This window comes from Ovis aries, chromosome 1 (genome assembly GCF_016772045.2).
Source record: "Ovis aries strain OAR_USU_Benz2616 breed Rambouillet chromosome 1, ARS-UI_Ramb_v3.0, whole genome shotgun sequence".
NCBI lineage: Eukaryota > Metazoa > Chordata > Mammalia > Artiodactyla > Bovidae > Ovis > Ovis aries.
The window spans coordinates 174,104,843-174,125,255 of record NC_056054.1 but is presented as its reverse complement, the minus strand read 5'-3'; the positions used below and the strand labels follow the sequence as shown (position 1 = coordinate 174,125,255).

The following is a 20,413-nucleotide window of genomic DNA, read 5'->3' as shown; positions in this document are numbered from 1 at the left end:
TCAGATCAAATTCTTAACCCTAGCCTACCAAGCCTTGGATGGATTCTCTGGCTCCTGGTCCTGCCTGCCTCTCCAGCCTCTCATATAACAGCCCACAAAATCCATTCCAAAAGACTTGTGAGCACAAATGCTCCAATTCAAGGGTCAGCATGAGCTGAAAATTAGGCCCTTGAAAACTGGTTAATTCATGTCTTTTGGATAAAATGACAAATTGCCATAACTCATTTATCATCTAAGATGAAGTACTATGAATAAAAAAACATACTCAACCTCTTCTACACAAATGCTTGATTTAGCGCTTTTGAAATAAATTCAGCATTCAGCTAAGTGAGGCAGTTAATGAGTATTTGGCCCTATTTTTATGCCTGTTTTATTTTTAGACATTTATTTTCTTCCCCCAAAGCAGTCGAAATCTTCCACCTTGGATTAAACTGAAGCTACCCAAGTTGCAATCAGCACCCTTACAAAATGGCTCAAATGTTAGAAGCGCCTTGTTCTGATACATTGTGGCTGATTTCCAGATGTGGGGGAAGAAGGCAAAGAAGCAGACTCCCTAATGAAACATGGCAAAAAGAAATCCAGATGCTGAGACTAATCAAGACAGAAGAAAAAGCTGAAGCCTTTCTACAAGCATAAAATAAAGAGAACAGAATGGCTACCTCTGTGCTCATCTTAATAGCTACAGACCACACTGACTGAGGGTTTTCCTGGTGGCTCAGATGGTATAGAATCTGCCTGCAATATGGGAGACCTAGGTTCGATCCCTGGGTTGGGAAGCTCCCCTGGAGAAGGGCATGGCAACCCACTCCAGTATTCTGAATCCCATGGACAGAGGAGTCTGGCAGGCTAAGTCCATGGGGTTACAAAGAGTCAGACACGATTGAGCAACTAAGCACAGCACACTGACTGAGGCCTTCAGCACTAACTGTGACAGCAACAGACTCTACTTGTGTTCAGGTCAGGTTCTCCAGCCCGCACATCAGTAACATTAAAGACTGGTCTTGGCTCATAACTGCTGGCCTAGATATGACCAGACGCACACAGAAGGTCAGTTGTCTTGTTCAATAAACAAGAACGTTTCACATCATTTGCATCATGCTATTCACATTATGAATTCCTCCAGGAAAAATGGATTCCAGGGAGCTCCACTCTCCTCTGCATTGTTTTAAATTCAGTGCCTCTCACAACGCTCAGGGCACTGTGCCAATTTGGGAAAGAAGTCATAATAAGGGGAAACTCTCTGTAGCATCGTAGGGATTTCTCCTTAGCATCCACTTAGATTTTAATAGGATTGACTTTGTTTAGATAGAAAAAAAGAACAAAAGAACAATTTTAGGATTACCCACTCTTTACTCAAAAGAAATCTCCCTTGCTGTTTTATAGTGAAAATCCTCCACTTGAGGATTTATATATTGGGTTGAAATTTTGAATCTCGACATGTACTGTCTTTGCTTCAAGCTCCTTTTTTGAGTACGGGGTGCAGGTAGGTGTAGGGAGTAGCTCTTGGTTTGTTTGGAAACCAGGTTAAAAGTGTGTTCAACACATCTGGGAGGGAGGTGAAGAGGTGCAGCTGCAGAGCAGCAAGAGAGAAGGCAAAGGCGAAGCGAAACAAGAAAGGAAGAAAAGCAGGCGTTAGGTAGTGGTTGCCCTACTGGCCTCAGCTTTAGAACAGAACACAAGGCTACCCGCTCCCTCATAAGGGACACTCTCCAGGCCTCCTCTGCAGAACCACAGCACCTCAGAACAGTCCATCAGAGGAAGAGAGCAAAAGGGATTCATCGACAGATTTTCCCCATAGGCAAATTCTCCCCATGGGGCTTTAACCCCCATGCTCTTTCTGGTCCCCTTTGGCTACCACTCAGGAAGCCAGACCTCATGCCTCCCAGTATCATACCTTGAATATGGAATACGGGGCAAAGGAGACCACCATCTCTGGGAGTCTCCTTAGGTCATGTCTGCACCCTGTAATGGTGGCAGCTCTCACTGTGGAGGCATCAGTGGGGCACGTGCTGAAGCTGGCCTCCCCAGGGGAGGCTGCTGATGTTTTGGACGCAGTGGCATTGGGGACGGGGCTCTCTTTGTCCAACCAGTTGAAGGCTCAGGAAGTAAGCAAGGCCGAGAAAATCTAGGGAGGCTCATAAATCAGGCCCAATAAAAGTAGCTATATCAAAAATGCCACATATTTAATATCTGATATTTTGTATGTTAGCACAGCTTCCCTAATGGCTTCATGGTAAAGAACCTGTCTGCCAGTGCAGGAGACAGAAGTATAATGGGTCGGGAAGATTCCCTGGAGAGGAAAGTAACAATCCACTCCGGTATTCTTGCCTGGGAAATCCCATGGCCAGAGCAGCAGGGCGGCCTGCAGTCCACCGGGTCACAAAGAATCAGACACAACTTAGCAACTAAACAACAACAACAACAAGACCATTTGGCATTTGCTCAGATCCCCTGGGATCACTTTTAACCATTCAGTTTTCATGCACACGTTGCTCAGTTGGTGCTACCTGTTCACATCACTGCAGCCTTTTCAGAGGCTCGCCCTGAGATAATGGAAGCTGTGGTCTGGGAGTCACACTCCTTCCCTACTCTGTGCCCTAGTGGCGGCCTCAGTTCAGTTCAGTCGCTCAGCCGTGTGTGGTCCAGAGCCCCACTGTGGGAACATGGCTGAGACTCCACCTAAAGCTCTATCCTTGCTTAGCAACTTCTGTCCCATCCTGCTTCCCACACTTCCTCACAGGGGTCTTTTGAAAACACCACCTCATTACTTGTCCACACACCCCCATCTCCAAAGGGTTTGCTCTCCCAGAAGCGGAGCCCTAGACAAAGCACGAGTAAGGGAAACACACTACATCGAAGGGGCCAGGGCACTCACTAACCTTCAAGGGCCATTTTCCAGTTCAGAGTTCTGTCATGGAAATGTTTCTTCTTGCCAAAGGTGCAGATTATAAATCCCCCTAGATTGTGCTCTATACAAAAAAGAATACAGCTGGATTGAGTGGAGTCTTTTGTTTTTAGCAAGAAGGCTGCAAACCCATGACAACAGGCAAAAAAAAAAAGCAGGGTTAACAAGGCAGATAGCAGCTGTTTTGTCAGTCACAGAAAGATAGTAAGCAATTGAACAAGACGCCCTTAAGTAAAATGAGTTTTGAACATGCGCAGACATAAGTCCAAGGACTTCTTGGAAATAGTCACCTCTCCCTCTTTAACAGACCCTGAATAGATGTCCATGACACATCAAAGGCCCTGGGGAGCCAGTTGGCTGTGCCAGTCCACTTCTTCTCCCTTCAGTTCAGAAGGTATGTTGTCATCACTAAACAATCTGACTAAATATTATGTTAATTGACTACATGGGAGGACAAGGCATACTCGGTGTTTCTCCAACAACTAAGGTAAATAAGATGAATGCTTCGGAGAGCTAAATAAAGCACAAAAAAGGAGGCAAGAAAATTCAGCTGTTTGGATTAGGTGTGGGAGAGTCAATAGAGAAAGACTGAAAACAAACTGTAAAGCTCTAGAAGGAGTTGGATTCTTTTTAACAATTTGAATACAAAGTTCTCCAGTCACTTTCAAGAAACAAAAACTGGAAATATCAGATGCTGAGTTTTTATTGATTCGTTTGTGTAAAAAAGATAATATAGAAGATCAAACAGTGGCCCCATACTCAGAGCAAGGCCTTGGTGCCCTCCACTCAAAAAATCTAGAAAATGAATGGACAGCAGTGTATTATTTTAACTTAAAAAAAAATTAAATATGTAATATGGGTATCTCACTTCTTTTTAACTGTACTAACTGCTGGGGTTGATTATGTCCGATGTAAGGATTTCAACTAAATAATGAAAGCTCTAAAATGATACTGTGACTTCTCACCTCAGACAATGTGAGATGACATTTTTATATCAGAGGGGCGGTGACAGCACCTGGAGGTCAAAGAGTCTGGGCTAATCAGTAGAAGGCTTCCTTCCTAATGTTGATTTAGGTTGATCACCCAGGTCTGATATCAGAATCCCATGACGGTCACGGTTGTCATATATAAATATCCTACTGTGTGGGAAATGATATATTCAGTATTACTTAGAATGAAATTAACTATTCCAGCTCAGTCCCTGTGTCACTCTTTCAAATACAGAAGGAAAGAACTCCTCTTTGTATCTACCTGTCAGGGTGTTAGGGCTGAGTGACCTGTAATGAACATAGAGTGACCTGTAATGAGTATCAGAATCCAGGATTTAGTGTGAAGAAGAGGCAAAACCCAGTCAGGACAAGACTCTTAGCTGCCATGTTACTAACACTGTTGCCCCAGAACCTTACCCTGGCTCCTCCCTCCAGTAAACCCACAGAAAACCACACCTAACCGCACTCTCTGGCTGTGTTCACAGCGCAGGAATAAGACTAACTTGTGTCAGCTGAGTCAGCTTTGAAAGTGGGACGAAGGGCCCTGTGTGTCTCGTTACCATCTCACTGTAACAGTAAGAATGTCTGTGTGCACCAAGATGGTTCAAGCTGCTTCCCAACCAGATGCTAAAGGACCGTACAAGGGTTGAGAAGAGGCGGCATCCCAATTCCAGGAAGAACCCCGCCTATGCCCAGAAATCCAGTGCATACGCCTCCCTCTCATTAGTCCTGCCCTTAAAATCTTAATTGTCCCCCAGGCAAGAAGTTATTTGTGAACAAAGTTTCTGCTTCTGCATTCTCTGGCCACTGAATAAAGCTTGTGCTGCTTTAATCTCAGATTTGATTTTGTTTTCTTGACTGTGTGAACCTGAATGGGAAAAGAACTCTTCTGAATGAGGGAGGGGCCTTGGCTGGGCTAGGGTCCAAGCAGGGGTCCATACGACCTAATTGGGCAAGACTTATTGTTTATTAAGGGATGATTTACAATGCACTGCCTTCTGGCAGATACTTGTGCCCCTATATACCTGAATTGGTGGTTTTCAGTCCTTAGAATTTAAAGCTGTAGCTCACCTGACTAGCTGGTGCAAAAGGAAAGGAAAGACTGCTGGCCTAGTTCTGTGTGCACAGCTCAACGGGTCATTTCGAAAAGTACAGTGGTTATCAGTTTGGCTTTGTATCCATAAGCTCTCTGTACAGCTCAGAGTCAATCCTGCCAAACAACTTTTGTTTGTAAAGCTCTATTGCTTCAGCCCTATCTTTTCCTCACAAACCATTTCTAAATTAAAGTCAGAAACATTAAAATTCTGAGGAGCAAGAGAAAGTGAAATATCTCAAATTTATCCCTACCTTCTAGGTAACAGGACTAGATCTTTCTTTGTAAGGAAACCCAGTCATCCAGCAAGCCTACCATCTTTTTTTGCCATTAAAATACACAATTTGAACATCTTTCCTACATATCACAGGACCTTAAGTCAGACAGTCCCTAATCTCGAAAAGCTTAGTTTGGAACCAAAAAATAAATGGATTATATAAACAAATAAATCCAAATACACAGATACAGGCAGCACTAAGGAATCCCCTGCCCAGGTGCTATGGAAGGACAGAAGGAAAATACTGGAGCTTAAGAGGGAGCAGGGGTTTAAGAAAAGCTTTTTGAAGCATCAGTTTTGAAAGACAAGGAGAAACTGACTTGTAAGGAAGAGTAAAGGGAAGTGGAAGAGGGATGATATTCTAGGCAGACAATAGAACAAAGATGCAGCTGCAAGAGAACACAGAAACCAAACAGGCCACATGGAAGAGAAAATGCTGGAAAGGCATGCAAGGGCTCAATCATGACCATTCTTGTGATCCATATTAAGGAAATGGCAAGTTAATGATGAAGTCAAATTTGTGTTTTAGAAGATAAAGAAGCCAGCTTGTAAACATCAAATAAGTAGATATGACAGAAAACAATTTAAAAGCAAACAGTATGAAATGGATAAAGTGAAAAGGACACTGTGACAGTTACTAGTACCATTTCTCTTTCTTGCTAACTGAACCCCTTCTCTGCCCAGCCCTGTGCAGGATACAACCACTTCTACTGAAAAGGAGAACTGAAAAAGGGTTCAGAAAAAATAAATAAAATGACCATCACAACTCAGCATGGGTTAGGAGTCCTTTATATTTGGAAAAGGAGAAACTAGGGGTGACCACTGTGAAGAGCTGGGCCTATGTCAAGGGTGGAAGCCAGTCAGAACTTTCCAACTTTCTTGCAAACTGAGAGTCCAACAGCGAACCATGCTTACCTCACTCTTGAATACTGAACTCCCAATATATGTTTGTATGTCCACATTTTCCTCCTCCTAGCCCTGAGACTAAAAGACGATGACAAAAGGGTTCTCTGTATCCAAAATTAACTACTAAAATCAAACTGAAAAAAACAAATATTGATACTTTTTTGGACAATGGAACATAAACAAAAGTCTGTTGGGAGAATTTCCATGGAATCCTCATAACAGGGACAGATGCAAGAGCAGAACTTCACAGAAACCCCCTCGCCCCCCTTTCTCTATTTTCTGAGCATTGATTTGATGCCTGGAGCTGCAGCAGCCACCCTATGGATGTGAGGAAACACATGGGAGGACTAAAAAAATCAACAAAATAAGAATAATAGAGCAGGAGGATGGAAAGAATCTAATAGTATTTTTAAGTCCTTATACTTGGCAACCCACTCCAGTGTTCTTGCCTGGAGAATCCCAGGGACAGGGGAGCCTGGTGGGCTGCCATCTATGGGGTCGCACAGAGTCAGACATGACTGAAGTGACTTAGCACTTGCTTGTTATGGATTTTCTATCTTTAGAGTTCCTGTTAATTAAGTTTAAGTTGCTGTTAGTTAGGTCTTCAAATGTCTCTGAACATTCCAAAGTGACACAAAATAAAAATAACTTTTTTTACCTGATGAAGAGCTGCTGACACAGGAAGCAGGCTCCATTTTTGTCTACATAAAGAAAAAAGTCTGTTCTCCCTACATCAAAATACTAAAAGAACTTGTATTCAGTCTTAACAAAGTATAGTTAGAAATATGCATTTTCTTGCTAATGGTAACAAAACCACTTTTAATCTTGAAGCTAAAACAAACATTAGTTATGAGCCATTGGAACTTTGTAGTAAGTTTAATGTGCCTTCAGTTTTTTTTTTTTTTTTTATAGGAATAGATTTCTATTAGCAGAACCACATTAACCTTAAAATTCCTGTTTCTTTTTAGTGTCAACATTAAAAGGAAAATACTGATTCTCAGCTGAAGCTTTATCTTGCAAATAATGGAAGTTTTCTGTTATACACTAGAAAGAGTTTGCCTGGCTAATTTCACTCTCTAGGGTTCCTGTTTCTCCTTATTTCTTTCAAACAAAAGGAGTAGATACTTATTTTCAAGAAACCTTTAAAAATAAGTTTATAAAACAGTAAAGTAATTTCACAGTGTATGATACAACAAGGACATGAATATTTATAAAAAGAATACATTGGACACATCATGACATAATTATATGTACTTCTATGTCATAAGTTTATTGTTAAATTTGTAGAGTTAAGAGTAATGAGGGGACAATATAGAAGCTTTAAGTTGGTCTTCAGACTTTTTAAATGCAGAGTACATTCATTTGACTCATCTGGGCACGTGAGTATATTGGTCCCTTACAGACCAAGCTGACTAGGTAATGTGATGACTGAGACAGATCTGGATATTAAATGATGCCTGTGGCAATTCCTAGTAAGAGAATTGCAATAAAAGCTAGATTTTGAAGAAAGGCTTTGCTTCCTTTAGCAAGGGATTTTTCTTTCAGAAATTGTGTCTAGGAGGATCAGATAACACAGATTTTCTGAAGAAGATACTTCAGTTTTAGACTCTACAGATCAGAGATCCAATATCTACCACAATGTAAAAACAAAGCTGAGTACACCTTCCAGCATTCCATCAAGCTCTGAAAGACAAAATAAATTGTACAAGCAGATTGTTTACATGCCCACAGAGCCTACCACACTGCTGTTTCATCCTCAACCAGAGCTTATGGCCTCAAAGAGGGTTCCCTTAACAAGCTGTTGAGTACTAAGGATGGTTGGCTTCCTGGGTGGCCCTAGCAATAAAGAACCTGCCTGCCAATGCTGGAGACATAAGAGACGTGGGTTCGCGCGATCCCTGAGTTGGGAAGATCCCCTGGGGCAGAGCATGGCAACCCACTCCAGTATTCTTGCCTAGCAAATCCCATGGGCAGAGGAGCCTGGTGGGCTATAGCCCACAGGGTTGCAAAGAATCAATTACAACTGAAGTGGCCAAGTATGCGCGCACACACACGCCAAGGATGGTTTTGCAGGAGAAGAGCTGTTGTCCCCTGTGAGTAGGCTCTATAGGTTTAGAGCCCCTGACAGGTAAGCCTGAAGGGCAAGGGAGTAGGGGACAATGTCGCTAGGACATTGAATAGTGCCTAATGTAGCTTTGGCTGAATGAAGAGGAGGCTTTAGGCCAGGCTCTGTACCACGTTTTGGACTTGTTTGTTAAGGCGATGGAAGAAGGCTGATTGGAAGACTGAGGAAATGAAGAGAATACAGAACATTAGGAACGGATCCAGAGCATGAGGCTGATCAGGAGTCTACTGAGCAAGCGTGAAAAAAAGAGGCCAACCTAACCTGATTCCATCGTTACTTATTCATGTAACTGAGAGCCTCTTCTGTGGTGAACCCTTTCTGGTGAGCATTCGCATGGAACCCGAATAAGGCAGCTGTGGCTGTTCCTTTCCTGCATCAAAGCAAACCAGGCTATGCTACAGCTGACTGCCACTGCAGATTGCCACTGAGGACTTCCGGAACACTCCATGTGCCATTTTTTTATCCCACCTAAATTGGCTATGACGGGAGTTCCTTGATCAGAAACAAAGGCCAGGGACTAATTCAAATGTAACTCCTCCTTTTATGTTCCCTATCAATGAAGTTGTTAACCTTTTAACACGGTGGAGTGGTCTCTAAGAACCTAGCTCAGCAATCTCACAGGGCGTCTTCTTCCACCTTGGAAGTTACTTGACAGAGCTACTTGGCAGAGTACTGGTTAGGCTCTGAACCGTGTGCTAAATAAGGCACTGTCTCCTCATAGTGACAAGATATAGGTCTAAGAACCATAGAGTGTCTAAAAACGATAGCTGATTAACCCACTCTCCTATTTGTAACACACTGTCCCTTTAATGTCCATCCATCCTTTCTTTTAATACTTAAGGGAAGACTTTTACCATGGGACGCAGTTTGGTTCTTCTGAATTGAAGCTAAAACTGGTCATTTGAGCTCTTCATGCCAAGGAAAAAATAGCAGAAAAGTAGGATACTGTCTTGGCTGGGCTGACTGACCATGACTAATAAGATGATTTGCAATTACTGCTGTACAACTGGGAGGAATACGATAGGAACTTAGTGGATCCCTTTCTTTTTTGATATGCTGTGGGTGAGGTTAATGGGGGACTATATAGGGAAGAGCACCAAGAACTGAAACAGCTCAAGAATCAAAGTTCGGGCTACCCTGCTGGGGAAATAGCAGAGGGATGGGCTCAAGGTAAGATCACAGAATGAGTAATAGCAAAAAGAAGGCATGGGTATCAGCTCTGGCTTAGGGACAAGCGGCAGAAAGAATGACCATAGTCTGTGCTGTGACTTAGACTAAAACGTCTTCTCTTCTATCCATACTTTATGCGGTGTGTGCTGCTGGTAGTAAAGCATTTCTTCTGGACCATAGACTGAAACAGAATTTGAAGGGGAATATCCTCTAAAGCAGAGCTACTCAAAGTAGGGGGGTCTGCAGGCTGGTGCCAGTCAGTGAGCTGTTTATTACTGGTTCATAACACCAAAAGTATAGGAATACAGAATAAGTATTTAAAATTACTCTGTCAAATTGGTATCAAAATCTTTATGCCTATTGTATGTAATAATAAAAAATCAGGGCTTACATTTTATGTTCTTTCGAATTTCATTTTTCTGGAAATTCATTTTTATTACATCTTCCCAATGAATTTGTCCATGACAGATTAGAAACAAAACTTTACTGTTCCTTTAACTACAGAGCTGAGAAGCACTGATTTTAATGAGCGCTGGCTTTGTCAAATCTATTACTGCTCCTAGATGCAGCGCCTGTTTAGGGGGAGAAGTCTGGTTCACAGAACTTTAGTCAGTATGCAGAGAGAAGGGGCAGCAAACAGATACGGTTCCAGAAACAACTTGGAAGGTAAAGGTAGCTGGGAACTAGGATCATAAGTGAAGAGAACAATGGGGTCAAGGAATGTTGTTCAGTGTGTTTATAGGCCTGGGGAAAGAGGGAAGGAAGGGTGGCGGTGCATCCATGGAAGGGCGAGGGTCTAGAGGAAGGGCTAGGGTCTAGATCTCTCAAGGTGAGACAAGGAGGAATTACCAGAAGACAGGCTTGCTCAAGATGTGGATAGATGAGAAAATTTCTATTTCTCAAAGGCAGTGGTAGCTAATCTTTGAAGAGTAGGGACTGGAGGCCCATATGAAGAGAAGCAAAACCATCATCCCATAGGGAATCATGCTGGGCCTGGAACTCACCACCTGCACAGATGAGAACATGGGCAAGGATGCCTCACTTTGAAAAACCCTCTTAGTAGTGTTGGTTGGTTGGAGAAGGTGATGGCACCCCACTCCAGTACTCTTGCCTGGAAAATCCCATGGATGGAGGAGCCTGGGAGGCTGTAGTCCATGGGGTCACGAAGAGTCAGACACGACTAAGTGACTTCTCTTTCACTTTTCACTTTCATGCATTGGAGAAGGAAATGGCAACCCACTGCAGTGTTCTTGCCTGGAGAATCCCAGGGACGGGGGAGCCTGGTTGGCTGCCGTCTATGGTGTTGCACGGAGTCAGACACGACTGAATTGACTTAGCAGCAGCAGCAGCAGCAGCAGCAGCGTTGGTTGGTATCTCCCTCTCTCTGCCTGAATTTGCCAGTGTCTATTGAACCCAGAAGCCTCCACAGAAGAAGGAAGTGTTTCATAGACTAAAGTTCTGTGAACCAGACTTCTCCCCCTAAACAGGTGCTGTTTGTTTCTAGCTACAGAAACACAGAAATGAGTAGAGGCTCATCTGCCAGTAAACAACATTTGAACAGCATATGAGAATCACCACCTGAGCAAAGAATGATGTGTCGGGCCGCTTTTCTGGCACCAGCTCCATCCTTTCCATAGGTCACGATCCCATCAGGCAGACCTGTCAAGGTTCCAGCTTCCACAAGGTGACCTCATTCTTGGGATCCCATAGCATCAATTCCTTTCATCATAGAGGTAGCATGCTCCTGTTTCCTAAGTTCCTCACTCTCTTCTATTTGATTTCTCTACTTTTCTACCACCTGGTTTCTGGGATTAAATACTCTCTGTTGTAAATACTTGAAATGGATGCTATTTTCCCAGAAAGACTGTCTGTGGATCAGATAAGTTCACTCACACTAGTCCCTGGGGTATCTATAATTATCACATTTTCCTCTGAGTATATACCAGAAATGTCTATCTTTGATAACTTTTGGACTCCGAACATCAGCTCTTTGACCTCTTACTTGTAAAGGCCACCTAGAGTAGGAAAGCCAAATGGTAACCATCTGCATACCCTGTACCTTCAAAACAGTTGATCAAAAGTAATATCACATCCTATTTTCAAAGGCTTGAAAGATGTGCCTGTGGATGGTTGTCGTTTAGTTGCTAAGTTGTATCTAACTGTGGGACCCCATGGACTGTATTGTAGCCTGCCAGGCTCCTTTGTCCATGGGATTTCCCAGGCAAGAATACTGGAATGGGTTGCCATTTCCTTCTCCAGGGAATCTTCCTGACCCAGGAATTGAAACTGTGTCTCCTGCATTGACAGGCAGATTATTTACTGCTGAGCCACCAGGGAAGCCCATACATGTAGATAGTCACACTTTATTCTCATCTAGTTCCCTAGTTTAGTCATTGCAAACATTGATAACAATTGAATTTTTAAAAAATAACCAAAAAAAAGTTAAAAAAACAAACAAAAACCTCTAAAAGACAAAAACTAGACTATAAGGGCTGGATGGATCATCAATTTAATTCCTAAAAACTCCATGTTTGATTTGAGCCAAAGATTTCTGCTTGTCTGATATTTCCTGAGCCCTGATTACTGCACTGCCTTTGGATCTCTGACCACACCCACCTGGACTGCAAACACTTGCCTTCAGCGTGATTCTTAACTCTGCTGAGTTTAGGGATCTCATTTTCATTGCAGCTTCTCCACAGTCTGAGCCTACAAAAACAGTTGCCAATGTGCATTTTTAAAGGAGTCTGCAGCCTGGCTCAGCATTCTGTTTCTTAGGAAAGAAGATTTTTCTGAGCTCCAACAGCAGAACAAAATGAGAGGTAGGTAGGCCAGACACATACATATTCAAACTAATGTTTTTTCTTTTTAGTTTTTGTAGACATTGACAGCAAAGAAACCCGAGAATGATAAAGAGGAAGGTATTCAGTGTTACCTAGTGTAGGACAGTACTCGGCAATGGTTTGCACTCACCAGGCCATCAAACTTGAAATTAAAGCTGGCTGCGCAGGATAGCTCATTGAATACAGACTACCTGGTGAGGACTGCTGCAATGATTTCAGCAGATCTGAATTTCTTAAATTTCCTCTGAAAATGTTTTCTTCACTGTATCCTCTAAGGCATGTATGTGCTGAATTTAAATTACTTTGTGTTACTCAGAGAACAATGGTGAAAAGAGAGATAAGGTGTTGGGCTGTGTAGGGTTGCCAGATAAAACATAGGACACCCAGTTAAACTTAAATTCAGATAAACAACTAATAATATTTTAGTACAAGTATGTCTGAGGCAATATTTGGGACATACTCATACTCATGCTTAGTCGCTCAGTCATATCCAACTCTTTGTGACCCCATGGACTCTAGCCCACCAGGCTCTGCTGTCCACAGGATTCTCTAGGCAAGAATACTGCAGTGGGTTGCCATTTTTTCCTCCAGGGGAGCTTACTAACCCAGGGATCAAACTTGTGTCTCCTACCTCTCCAGCATTGGCAGGTGGATTCTTTACCACTAGCGCCACCTGGGAAGCCTCATTCATACTAAAACAAGTCATTTATTGATTATCTGCAATTCAGACTGAACTGGGAGTCTTGTGTTTCTGTTTGTCAATTCTGGCAACTGTACCGTGGGGGCAGCTAGTATTAGCTTCTTCTCATATGAAGACAACTTGGCTGCTTTGGCAGGGGCACACACACATATACAAAAGTGGTTAAGAACTAAGGCTAGAGAGTGAGACTGCCTACATTTGAATCGTATCACTTCCACCTAATGCCTCTGATCTTGGACCAGAGCCAGGAACACAATTTGAGTGGTCAGCATGCCTCATCAGCCTCCACTCTCTTAATTTTGGCAACAGCTACCCACACACTCAGCAGTGCCCCCAAGGAGATGCCCAGTTGCCTGAGGGGGAGAGGTTAGTGAGACATTTGGCAACCTCTTATCATGAGGTTTCACATTTCTGTCCCAGATCATAGAAGGGAGCTTCCCTGCCTTTTATCCCAGTAAGGGCCCATGGCTAATTCCAAATACTACCTTTCTCTAGGTGTCTGTTGTATGCAACCCACCATCAGGATCAGTTGGGGGGTTTGTTTTTTTATGGAGACATAAAATACAGTATATAAAGGTACCTTATTTATCAGATGATTTTAAATGCTGGATTGATATTTCATCTTATAGGAAGCTCTCCTATGAAATTTATAATGCAAGTCAGGATTTTACCATGATTTCGTTTCTATTTTCAGATTTGATAAATCTTCCCAAGGAAAAAACTCTGTGAAAAGTAAAAACAATGCGTAACCCTAAGCTAGATGCCTCCCCTCACCCATCCCAGAGGTTGACTCACTGTATCTGGAGTGAGGGCTACATTTTCACAAACACTCCAGAGAGTTCCACCTCAGGTTGCACAGATCACATTTGAGAACAATGTTTTAGATGTTAGTGGAGGATATTGCTTGAAGGATATCCTTCTAATGACTAGGGTCTCCAGGCTTGAAATATTCTAATAAACTCTGAGAGTTAATTTGTTCTGCTAGCAGTCCCTGCCATTGTATCATTTCTCTAATAGCATCTTTCCCTCCTTGGGGATCTTCTTCCTAATTCACAATATGAGGAGAGATTGAGAGAGGTGACACCCGTCTGGCCCTTGCCTTTCACAGATAGGCACCTGTGTTAGGTCCTAGGCTGCATAACAAACACCACACATTTAATAGCTTAGAACAACACGCTTGTATTATCTCACAGTCACAATAGCTTAACAGAATTTTGTGCTCAGGGTATCACCCAGCTGCAGTCCAGGTTGTCAGCAGGGGCTGCTATCTCATCTGAGGCCTGTAGTCATTTTCCAGGATCACTGACTGTCAGTGGAATCGGGTTCCTTGCAGCTGTAGTGCTGAGGCCCCCCCACCATCCCCTGGCACATAGTCCTCTCCACCACAGGGTGGTCTGCTGCTTCAAGGCCAGCAGGAACGTAGCTTCCTGTTTCAAGGTTCTGAGCCTCTGCTAAAGGACTCACTGCTTAGGGTCAGGCCCACTCAGAATTCTGTCTCTTGGTTACCTCAAAATCAACTGCAAATCAAGAAAAATCAACTTTGTCAGGGAGTATATTCTAATCAAGGCTGTGACTACCAAATCATGTTCACAGACCCAGTCCACATTCAAAGGGAATCCTGCAGAGTGTGTATACCAGCAAGCAAAAATCCTGGGGTCATCAGAGTTTGACCACTGTGAGAGCCAGCCTTTGAATGACAACTCAGTGATCAGACTCTAGTATCCTACATTGGACTGGCACACAGGTCTGTCTTCCCAATAGAATACTGCAGAAATGATATGTTCCTAATTGGGTTATAGAACTGCGTCCTCCAGTTTGGTTTCTCTTGCTCCCTGATTGTTCACTCTGGGGGAAGCCAGCTGTCACGCTGTATGAGAAGCCTCTGTGGAGAGATCTATGTGACAAGTAAATGACTCTCCCAACCAGCAACCACAGGAATGAGCCTGGAAGCAGTTTCTCCAGCTTCTTCAGATGACTGCAGCCCTGGCCAACAGTTTACATCTTAACTGCAATCCAATGGGAGACCTGGAGCCAGAAACATCCAGCTAAGCCGCTTCTGGGCTTCCGTTGTGGCTTAGTTGGTAAAGAATCTGCCTGCAACATGGGAAACCTGGGTTCGATCCTTGGGTTGGGAAGATGCCGTGGAGAAGGGAAGGACTACCCACTCCAGTATTCTGGCCTAGAGAATTCCATGGACTGTATAGGCCATGGGGTCATAAAGAGTCAGACACGACTAAGCGACTTTCACTTTCAAGCTGCTTCCAGATTTCTCACTCTCAGAAACTGTGCAAGATGATAAATGTTTGTTGTTTTAAGCTGCTGAGTTGGGGGATTATTTGTTATGCATCAGTTGGTAACCAATGCAACACTTGTCCCAGGCCTGACTAATCTAGAGAGAGAAACACACCTGTGTTCGTCTTCTCTAATAACACAGGAGAAGCACATATGCGGCAGGAGTTAATAAACCCATAAAAAGAGGAGCAGAGAGCAAAGGTAGGTTGGATGGTGCAAGGTCAGCAGTGGTATCTTTTCAGCCTCTGGATCCAGTCAGGTTTAATTTAGTCCCATGCTTATTATTCTCAGTATTATGAGCCAATGAATTCTTTCTCCTCGCTTTAAGTTCAGAGCCTTCCAAAGTACATTTAGTCCTACTGAAAGTATTTTGGTTCTCTGTCCATCGAATAAATAAGCATAAATTTATACTGATATGCAGTGCAGTCAGCCCAAAGACCATAATTTGTTCCTCTTCCCCATCTCTTGATGGCTATGATTAGACTGAAATCTGGTTTCTGTCACTTGCAACTAGGAGGAGTTCTGATTCAAAAGCCCTCTGTAGGATTAGTTTCACGTGTCACTGTGATCATTTTCTTATTGCATCTTTCCCTCAAAGGTCATATTGGCTGGCCCTGGATCGTATGTTAGGTCATGCTCTTCAGGTTCCTTGAAAATAAGTTCTGTTTTCTTGTGTTTCTAAGAAAGTTCCTATGGCATTTTCTCCCAGGGAAGCCAGAGCATGCTGAGAGTCTAGCAATTTGACTAAATGATCTACATTTATCCAGGATAAATTTCCTCTATAATGTATGGCATCTTGCTTCCTAACTTAGCTAATCAAACACTCTCTGGGTACCAAGCCAACTGTTCATGCTGAAGCAGGCTGAGCAGTCATTGTGAAAAGAAACACAATAAACAAATCCCACGCATGAATCAAGCAAAGATTCTGAGTTCTGAAAGGCAGTTTTTCCATCTAGTCTCAGTGTAAAGGAGTCTACAGAGGCCACACAGTTGACCCACTGTTCATTCTGCTTCCTCCCAACTCTGAACCGTAGCAGTGAGTTTACACAGAACGAGACCTCTTTAGGGAGTCCCCTCACCCACATAACAATCCTATTGTGATTTTCTTCTTGACACCGGCACTGCTGCCAAAATAACAGATAATGCATTTTAAACTGAAATTTATAATCATTAAACAAAGTCGAGAGGCCGAGTCCTAACTGCCCTTCCCCACATAATTCCTAATTTTGTCATTTCATAGAATAATGTAGTAGTATAGGCTCTAAATTCACCTCAACAGCATTATTTCTTACCAAATCAATTTCTTTAACTTAGCCTAGTGACCATTCATAAAACCTGCCCTTAGAAAAACTTAAGAAATTCTGTTAATAGTGTTTGCCATTTGGTTCAATACATTTAGCATCCAGGACCTGAGTAAAAGGAGCTCAGAGAAATTGGTACTGACAATACCTGGCAGTTTTTTCCCCTAAAGAAAGTTTTCTATCACATTGGTTAGGATCAGAGACTCTAGAATTAGATTACTCGGATCCAGGGCTCACGTTTTCCATTTAAAGCCATGTATCATTGGCCAAATCACCCAACTCCTCTTTGTCCAATTTTACATCTATAACATAGGGATAATAGTAATATCCATCTTGGAATCATTTTTATAAGAACTATTTAATGATATTCAAAAACACTTATAATACTACCTGGTACACAGTGAAGTATTAAACAAATAGCCAGCACAGACTATACTAAAATCTGATTGTTTATCTCCCAACTTACCACAGAAGATACTTCAGCATCATTCAAAAGAAGTATCACCATCGCATCTTGTGTAGCATTTATACTCTTCTACATGCTGTGGAAGAAATCAGATTAAGGTTGTTTCAGAGTAGTGGTATCCCCATATGAATTAAAAAAAAAAAACAAAAAACAAAAAAAACCCCACAAATCTTCTTTACCAGAAGATATTACCCCAAGCTGAAAATCATTTCTACAACATTTTTGCAAATACATTTTCTGGCACACAATAAAAAATAACTAGGCACTCAGAGACAAGATAATAAACAGCAAATAGAACTCACAAGTACCTTAAAGGTTGGAGTTTTTAGACAGAGATGTTAAAATAACCATACTTCCTTAGATTAAGTAGATAGGACAAGATGGAGAATTTTTGTAGAGGGTTAAAAACCATAAATAGAAATTACAAGAACTGGAAAATAATAACCAAAATTAGTGACAATTTCATAAACTGATTTAACACCCATTTAGACAGCCAAAAGGAATTAGTAGCCTGGATACTGACTGGCTTGAAAGAACTATCCCAAATGAAGCAAAGAAAAACAAAAGAGTGAGATTAGAAAGGAAGAAACTGAAGATACTGTGAGAAGGTACCATACAAGTGGAATTCTAGGGAGGGAAAAAGAATGGGCAAGAAGAATTATTTGAAGAGATAATGGATAAAAAGGTTTCCAAAAATGAAAGACATCAATATACAGACTTAGAAGCCAAAACAATTCTAAAAAGAATAAAGAGAAAAACACCAGGGACCCAATTGTGAAATTGTAAAACCCAAAGAAAAAGTTTTAAACCAGCTGGACGTAAACAAAGGCAAACTGCCTTTAAAGGAACAACAATTAGGCAGATAGCTAACTTTTAATAGAGTTAATAAAAACCAGAAAACACAAAATCTAATACGTTCAAAATATTAAAAGAAAATAACTCCCAACCTAGAATTAAAAGTTTAGCAAAATAATATTTCAATAAGACTGAAATAAATAATTTTAATCAGTAGATCAGAATTCATAGCCAGTAGATCTGCACTAAACAAGATACTAAAAACATGCTTTGCAGCAGATGGAAAATTGTACCAGGAGACCCAGATTTAGAATGGAATGAAGAGCAATGTAAACATGAATTAAACAAGTAAACTGATAATGATGATAGTGAACTAAAGGGCATAACAATAATGGCTTAAAATTAAGTTTAGGTGGTGGTGGTTTAGTCACTGAGTCGTGTCTGACTCTTGCAATCCCGTGGACCGTAGCCTGTCAGGCTCCTCTGTCCATGGGATTCTCCAGGCAAGAATACTAGAGTGGGTTGCCATTTCCTTCTCCGGGGGATCTCTCTGACCCAGGAATCGAAGCTGGGTCAACTGCATTGCAGGCAGAAAATTTACCAGCTGAGCTATGAGGGAAGCCCCAAGAGAGCGGGGCTAATCAGAGGAGATTAGAGTTGATATATCTAAAAGGAGCCTCAGGTTCTTGCACTGCCCATGAAGAAGGTAAATACCAATGAATATAAGGATTTGAAAACCAAAAATGTATGTCACAATTTTATGGTTAACCAGTACTGGTGACCAGACTGTGTAACTTTCAAGGCAGTAAAGAAAAGAATGAGTAATGATTTTTTGATAAAGCCAGAAAGAAGAAATTCTTAGAGGGGGGAAAAAATAATAAAATAAATGGGACAAATAGAAAGCACTAATTATGCCAGACACAAAACAATTCCTGTAAAATCAAGAATTTTAAAATTATTGCTAAATTTTTCATGACTTGAATTGCCTGATATTCTAACCCAGGCAAAAAACTCTAAACATGCAAAACTATAAGGTTTAAGGATTTATACTTAGGTACTAAAACTAAAGGAAAGAGAAGGATATCATAAAAGTTTGGAAGAGGCTTCCTTTGAGGGAGAGAGATGGTAGTAACTTGGAGGGAACAAGAAGGGTTAGGAATGTCTGACTGCTTGGCTAGCCAGGTGGTTGTTACCTGATAGGTTTTTGTTCTCTGCTGATTCACTTAACTATATGCATGTTTGTGTACTTCCTGGTATTTATTCTATTTCTACAAAAAAATTATAAAAGGATAAGGGAGATCTAAATATGCTGATATGGTATAATCTTCAGAAACACACAGTTAAAATAAGGCATATAACAGCATACATATTATGATCTTGTTAGCATAAAAAAGCTCACATACTATATACATGATTATATTCACAGTATGTACATGATTATATTTACCCAGATAATTTTTCAGGACATATATAGTAAATTTAATATGGCCTATTGCCTCTAAGAGGAGAAACTACACTCTGGTGAAGTTTATAGAAGAAAGAGGCTAATTTTCATCTATATGCTTTTATTGTGAACATAACTTCTGAATTTTTTTAATAAAATTCTTTTCTTACCAACCTATAAGTCAAATGTGAAGCCAAAGCAAGCTTAGCATTTGATGAGGTCATTTTTTCCAAATTAACAACTGCATTTTGAAATCTTAATTTAAATCTGGAATGTATAACCAAGAATTTTAAATCATTGCTCAATTTGCTCAAAAGATGGGTCAAATTTTCACAACCACAAAGGCAAGAAATGTGGCTTTCATTTTAAAAAGACATCCATGAATTGATTATCTTTCCACTTCTCTCATGCAAATAGAGAAGACATAGGTATAGATAATTCATTTTCCTTTCAACTTGTTTCTAGACTGTTGATAGAAGCCTTCTATCTGCATTACAATGGAGTGCTACCAAGAACAAAAAGCAAACTTAGGGTAGACTGAATGGCTCAATTTAAGAATCTGCCATAAATCACAACACTCTAGGTTTTTAGTCATATGAACACAGGACCTGATCAGAATACAGTAATATGAATAATCTGAGTTATCAGAGCAACTAGAGGTAAATGCAGGATACATTTCAGGAATTCAGCAACAAATGAAAAGAAAATGCCTACTGTCTACAAGTCAAGAAGTGAGCTCCCCGGATTTCTGGATTAAAACAGCAGTTGAACACGTTTCTAATTTTATATTTTACCTCCTTAGGTAAATAAAAATTTAGGGAACTAATTTTTTTTTTTTTTTTGAGAGAAAGATACAAATCCAAAAAACAGAAGAGAGAAAAATGTCATCAAATTTGGAAGCTAGAGAAAGTTGGACAAGTATTAACTTAATATTTGAAATCTACAAGAAATACAAGAAATCTAATCTCTAGCTAGTATTGGAAATGTGTGAAGGCCAGACAATTTATACCACAATGTGCCTAATGGCATGTTGTTGTTGTTTAGTCCTGTGACCCTGTGGATTGCAGCATGCCAGGCTTCCCTGTCCTCCACTGTTTGCAAGAGTTTGCT

The 20,413-nt window shown here is 41.3% G+C and overlaps 1 protein-coding gene across 5 annotated transcripts in view; it reads right to left on the bottom strand.

Moving 5' to 3' along the window:
* Nucleotides 1–20,413, bottom strand: part of HHLA2 (HHLA2 member of B7 family) — a 153,542-nt gene that overhangs the window by 24,463 nt on the left and 108,666 nt on the right. For 4 of the 5 annotated variants that reach the window (XM_042230925.2, XM_060404267.1, XM_042230931.2 and 1 more), the window contains one exon: nt 17,065–17,140. In XM_042230925.2, coding sequence (XP_042086859.1) covers nt 17,065–17,087 — 23 coding nt within the window. In that variant the 5' untranslated portion in view covers nt 17,088–17,140. Of the gene's footprint in view, nt 1–2,879; nt 2,970–17,064; nt 17,141–20,413 lie in introns of all 5 variants that reach the window. The other variant, XM_060404268.1, reaches the window with a different exon arrangement.